The following is a 6788-nucleotide window of genomic DNA, read 5'->3' as shown; positions in this document are numbered from 1 at the left end:
ATAAGCAGATACCAGTCAAAGTACAGAGAACCTAGCAGACAAAGTGAAGAAGGTGAAATGTTATATAGGACACACTGGGGCAATATTAATACAATGTGGTCTAAATATCTGGGTTTTGTTTTGTTGTCGCTTATGTCAATTATATCATTGGACTCGTAAATTGTTAAAGCAGTATATGATAGAACAAGTTATCACGCCGCAGGAAGTCAAGTGAACTCTGCCACATCTGTAGATAAAGGCGAAGCACTTGCAGATGGACAATGTGAAGGATTGGCCACTTTGTCCATACATAGATATGTCTGTCTGTTTACACTTCACAGGAGAGAGTCAAGTAGTATGGGAATTACATCTTGTCATTGTAATAATAACCTCTGCAGAAACAAACAAGCTGTAGATATGATGGAGTCACCTAGTGTGTTGGAGAATCTTGCAATGTCCCCATCAGCTCAGCAAAACTATTACTAAGACAAAACTGAGGATAAATAAGGAGACTTTGCTTATTATGCTGGTATTAATTTTCCCCTTAGGAGCTAATTAAGTTCCTTCTTGAAGCCAGGGGCTTGAAATAAAGCCACGGCATATTAACTCTGCGGTATCCACTCACATACAGGGATACTGGGAAAATATGAAAGGCGTATAGACATTCCAAATAATGGATTTTAATATATATATAGTCATCATAGTCACACAGACATCAGACAGTCATGCATAAATAAAAAAAAAAAAACCTTTAAAAAAAAATCTGATTTCTTACACTTTTATTTCACTGGTAATTTAAGGTACAATCAATTCTTTTCCCATATTCACTATCATAAAAGTAGTCATCTCTGAGTGCTGCAAAATTATAGCATTTACATTTTTGGAAATAACAGTAAAAATTATAAAATAGCAAAGAAATGACAATAGTAAGAAATGATAAAATGGTGACATATCAGACGGCTGCATACAGATAACATCTGAACAGAAAAAAGGATTTAAAATAGATTTTTATATTGTGTATATACAGTAAATATTCCTGTGCATCTGTATGCGCATTATAACATTAGGTATCATTGGATAACGTACATGATTCAGAAAAAGGTATTTTTTTTGGCTAAAATTCCCTTTTCAACATGCAACATTAAGAGTTTACACCTGCAAATATTCTGTTAAACAAACATAAGACAGAACAGAACCTGAACCTGAAACAAATTGAAAATTCTATTCATTAAAAAAAATATTTTACAATTTCTGATCATACTTTATAATATGCACAGATTTCTTCTTTTGGCATAGGACTGGGATAGTCAGGTATCTGATTTAGAAGATTATGAAATCATAAGACCCTCACGGAAAGGATAGGGACTTGAAGCAAACGACATTCCAGCATTCACACTTATAGCACAGAGTATAATATTGAAAGTTGGATATACTTCTATCGCTTGCATTTGGGCCACGTTTTACAAGAGCAGAACAAGCATCAGACATGTAGCAGCCTTTATTTCCACAATCACTCAGAAATACAGAGAAATATTGAATACACCATTCTGCCACTGTGCCTTGTTAGATATTTCTGATGTTACCTATACATGATATCTCTATTGTATTCTCTACCAACTGTTTAACCAAGACAAATAAAAGTATATATGGCAAAGATGGAGTTAGAAATCGAGACGACTTTGATAACAATGACGTAAATCAAAGGATGCAAACCAAATATGGATTTTCCTAAAAGTGCAATAGGATGAAATGACAGCTGATCTTACTAGTTCCTTGTCTGTTACAATAATAAAGTTTCTGAAGCAGGTGAACACACAATTAGATATGTAGGGTCTTGGATATTTCAAAGTGAAAAACGTCCCGTCCGAGTCTCTAAGTGCAGCTATTTTGGTGCAATAGCAAACGATCTCTCCTTTGTCACTTGCTGCTCTAGGAAAAAGTCAATTTAAAGTGGGAATACCAGAAATCCAGAAAATGTCGAAAACTTCCATCCTCCCATCAAATTGCCCTTGTCTAGTTTTAGGTAAACTCTGTCTCCTTTCTCCATCTGAATAAGAACACCATTGCTTGCTGCTTCTCTTGTCACATCCTGGTCACCCGCAAAGGCAGAAATCACAGGCCATCCATTCAACATCAAGCTCACCTGAAGTGCAAAAAACATATCAGACAGCGTATACATTAATATAGGTGCAATGAGAATGCTATTCTGTAGGGGCTGACACGGTAAGATGAGGACTGGTGGAGAGGGGAAGAGGAATGGGATCATATGACAGTGTCTAGATAGTAGGGTTGTGTTCTACAGTTTGGTAGATTTCAAGGCTTCCAGTTAGGCTCAATGTAAAAGCTCATGACATCATGTTGGTGCCATAGTTTTTAAAGGAAACAAATCCCAAGGGTAATATTGACCATTTAGAGCATATTAATCATGGTATCCTACGTACTATAAGGAAGGTACTACAGCATTTTGTAGTGGGGTGGCCATTCAGTCCATATATCAAAGACGTGTACTTAACTAGTACATGAATTGTAGCCATCCGGAGAGAAGAACTACACAATATATATCTTGTACCTACCTATCTCTGTATTTCAACCTCATTTGTAAAATATATAAAATAAAATGTGTGTATATATATATATATATATATATATATATATATATATATATATATATATATTTATTTATTTATTTTATTAATGCATCTGTATATATTTTATGTTAACCTATCTGACTGATGAAGGAGGACCGAATCTAGGTCATAGGTCATTTTTATAACAGCAGGTTTGTTTTAAGGGTTAAATAATTATTGATGTATTATCGGAGGTGCATTTTCGGCATATTTTAATGATGAAGCATTGCTCATTCTAAATTCCTCACTGCAAACATTGCACTAAGCAGAAAGTCCAGATGTGTGCTTTCTAGACACAAATATTAAATGACCAGCACATCAGATTATAAAAGTGCCTGACTCCAGAGACTCTCTGCAAGCACCTTGCTATATTCATTCCCCACAACCTGTCACAACCCTCAAGTTCGAGGATGACCATAAGAACACATTTAGTATTGTTTGCTATATTATTGCTTATCTTTTTGTGGTTCACATTGAGGAAAAATATATTTGTCCCCAAAAAGTCAGCCTCACCTATTACCAGTCAAATGCTATCAGAGTTCATCCTATTAACTGGTACAGATTTGGGTTCTGTTTATAGCATTTAGCCAGAGCTGTATGGTGTTTGTGAGACTAGATGATGGACTTCACGTCATAACATGCCCATGTCACCAGGAAAGATGCTTCATGATTTATCACACCCCAAGCATAAATAGGACACATTAGCATATTATGTCTCATGGAACCAAATGCTGCTTGTTAGTGAACATATAGAGATGACAGATCAAAAGCAGTTCCATTAATATGTCCTCGATTCTGCCCCATACAGATGATGTTTCTAAAAATTATCACCCATTTTCGCACATCATTTTCACACCCTGTTTGCAAATTATAATGTACACTAGGGTGAAGGTTAACAGTCTTTTTGATAGAAATTGGTAAAATAGAGGGTGAAGTTCTATTTATCTACTGAAGATGCCATATAGCCAATGTGAAGGTAGCAAGTCCTAGAATGACTGTATGTACCATCTTGTATGGGCTATACACTGCTAATATGCACTATAGATGCTTTGGCTAGCTCTATTTGCAAAGGGTTAACCTCTTGACCTCAAAAACATCCAGGTTGGGAAGTTTACCAATACACCAAATATATATATATATATATATATATATATATATATATATATATATATATATATTATTGTACATGTCTGTACGTATATACACACGCCTATGTGTGTGTGTATATATATATATATATATATATATATATATATATATATATATATATAGCATTTTCGAATCATGATTATATATATATGTGTATATATATATATATATATATATATATATATATATATATATATATATATATATACATATATATGTATGAAAGATCAGGCCCTTACATTTTGTTTACTGTCTATTATATAATATTGTAGTAACACCATTGAACACAAATTATCTAAGACTGATAAGAAAATCGTAAAGAAACAATAAAACAACTATTGTATATAAATGAGAAGAGGGAGGTATAGGATAGATTGACAAATACAGTTTTGATGCAGTTTTTCTGGTGTAGATATAAAATGAATGATAGGTATAAACTGAAGCTGATCCAAGCTGCACCCCTTATCTGTATCCACCAAACTGCATCAAGAACTGTATCCAAGCCATAGAGAATGTGAACACAAAGAATACACATGCCAGCCTCACCTGAATGGTCTGCCGATTGTACACTTTCACCACATGGAAATTGAAGCTGTAAATGCCTTTTCTGGGAGATGTGAAGGTGCTTCGTTCTGTATCAAAATTGTTTCCAATATTAACCAATGGCTACATAAAAAAACAAAACAAAGAAAATCCAATTTTAATATCATCAGTGTTGCCAAACAAATGTCACTAGATGTGAGAACTAATAAAAGGGCCTTCACCTGCTTTACAACAATCCTGATATCTATACACAACTCAATGCAGCTGTCACTGCTGAATGTTTGCTGGCAATAACCAGAACTATTGTCTGTTTTTAAGAAATAATAATTTCCCAAATGTTATTTTTTTATTGACTGTTTTTGTGTCTAATATCTATGGGGTTTCTAATTGTCCTAGGTAATACTATATGCATAGGGCATGACTTGGACACTAAATCATTTGACAATAAACTGATAACTTGGTGTATTTACAGCACCACAGGACAGCTTTGTGGCGTGGAAAGATGTTAATATAAACAGTAGTTTTCAGTTCAGTTAGGTCATAAAACCACCAGGGTGATCAAATACTGCAGGATAGGTTTATGGTCATTATATATGGCCTACTGCTGTATAGTGTGGAGTTCACACCATATCAATCATGGGGTGGCATTTACGTGTGACTTCTGCGCCAGTTAAATGAAATTCCCTTTGCATACTACATCTATAGATCATTCAGAGGAGATTATTCTGTCCAAATAATGCCCCTCTCATTTCTCAATATGGAAACTTTTTAGGTAAATTCAAAAAGTGGCGTTGAATTTAATAGACATTCTGGGCACCAGACTGGCAAGATAAGGGGGGGCAATAAAATCCTTGAATCATGGCTAAATACAATCCTTTCTTGTATATGAAGTCATATTTTTTCTTATTAACATAATCTGCAAACGACAATATTCCAAGTGCAAATCCACTTTTGGAACGGATTTGCACGTGATCTAAATAGGAGTCTATGATAGAGCATGTCAAGGAATGCCTTAATACCTTACTTGTTACCTGCCACCTCTTCACAGAACGTGAGCTCTCTAAACTGATGCTATCGCATTCTCTGAAGATTTTGCCTTTAAAAACTTGTTTACACCTTTCTCATCTGTGACATTGTGAAAATTCAATATTTCACCTTCTAATATATTGCACAATCCTAAGTCACAAGAGCACCTGCATTCTAATATTTTCTTAAAACACAAGAACAAAGGAAAGATCTGAGAGCGTAGGGCTTCACCTAAACATGAAGACAGCAGAGATGACAATAAACCCCTGAACACATCTTTTACATAGTTTTCGATACGGCTACTCATCTTCTAGCCTAAGACTAGTCACATATCATTCTTTCTTCTCAATCTCTGAAACTCTGACACCAATCCCTTGACTTTCTGAAATTGTTAGTTATTAGGTACCAATTCAAGGGTTAACTCTTAATGCTCTGATTTTCTTCTTAGCCAAAGACAAGTTTTCTTTTACCCAGTAAATAGATTCATGGCTTTGCCCCAAGTATTTGCTGCCCACCAGTACATGGCATCATCCACCCTCACCACCTGCTCAGCTTATGGGCACTCTCTAGCACACAGACAGGAAAACAAGTCACTCTCTTAAGCAATTTACTTACCTGGTCAAAGTATATAGTCATGGATCTGTTACTCATCTCCGAAGGCTCATGGTTTGTGCTCCTGACCACAGAGAAAGCCACTTTGGCATTTCCAGAGCGCACAGAGATGCCCAATGCTGTGCCAGTTGGGTCTGCAGTCGGGTTAGAGTCACAAACCACCAGGCATTTCCCTTCCAGCAGAATAGGTTCCGTTTCATTCTGACCATTGGTCATCCCTGTCAGCCATGCCAACCCCAGCACCAGCTCCAAGACCCACATTGCTATAGAAGCTCGCTGGGCAGTCCAGTGAAAAGCCGAGCACTCTGAGATCCACTTGAGCACTCAGACACCTCAAGGTCCCCCTTAGCTTCCAAATCTCCTCCCTTCTGCTTCTGGTAAGAAATAGAAATAGACCATCAACCTGTGTCCAGAGAGCCTTAATGGGGATGAGCAGAGCTACTCTTAAGGCACTTTAGCCACTTAGAGGGTGCTTAGAGAGTCTTCTCCATTCAGCTTCCTCTGCACTCTCCTGTCCTAGGACTGCCTATAGCTCAGTGTTTTAGCGCTTGCATATCAGCTGTGCCCAGTGCTGCGCCCTTGGATGAGCTCAAGACATAGTGTAGCTCCTGCCACAACATAGATGCGTGCAATACTACACAGCACAGCTGAAAGATGCACGATAGAGAAGGTGGGGGCCACTGGGCGACCCCTCCCTCCCTCCCCACTCATCACCAATCCACACTCACAAGCCTTTACAGGGCAGCGAATCTTCAGCTGGGCTGCATCCCTCCATGTGACAGCTGTGGCTTTGTTATAGGAGTCAAAGGCAGGTGGTGACTGCTTCTCTCTCATTCCTGCTCAGGTCTGAAT

The 6788-nt window shown here is 37.1% G+C and overlaps 1 protein-coding gene across 1 annotated transcript; it reads right to left on the bottom strand.

Annotated features, from left to right (window-relative positions):
- Positions 1-1056: 1056 nt before the first annotated feature.
- CBLN1 (cerebellin 1 precursor) lies at positions 1057-6559 on the bottom strand. The gene is made up of 3 exons (XM_075281839.1): positions 5940-6559; positions 4302-4421; positions 1057-2122 (listed from the first exon to the last, which is right to left on the bottom strand). Exons 1-3 carry the CDS (start codon positions 6195-6197, stop codon positions 1925-1927), a joined length of 576 nt encoding a protein of 191 aa, XP_075137940.1. The 5' UTR covers positions 6198-6559; the 3' UTR covers positions 1057-1924.
- Between the last annotated feature and the right edge of the window lie 229 nt (positions 6560-6788).

The sequence above is a fragment of the Leptodactylus fuscus genome, chromosome 7 (genome assembly GCF_031893055.1).
Source record: "Leptodactylus fuscus isolate aLepFus1 chromosome 7, aLepFus1.hap2, whole genome shotgun sequence".
Lineage (NCBI taxonomy): Eukaryota > Metazoa > Chordata > Amphibia > Anura > Leptodactylidae > Leptodactylus > Leptodactylus fuscus.
The sequence above is the reverse complement of the archived record's forward strand: the minus strand, read 5'-3'. Positions and strand labels throughout refer to the sequence as shown.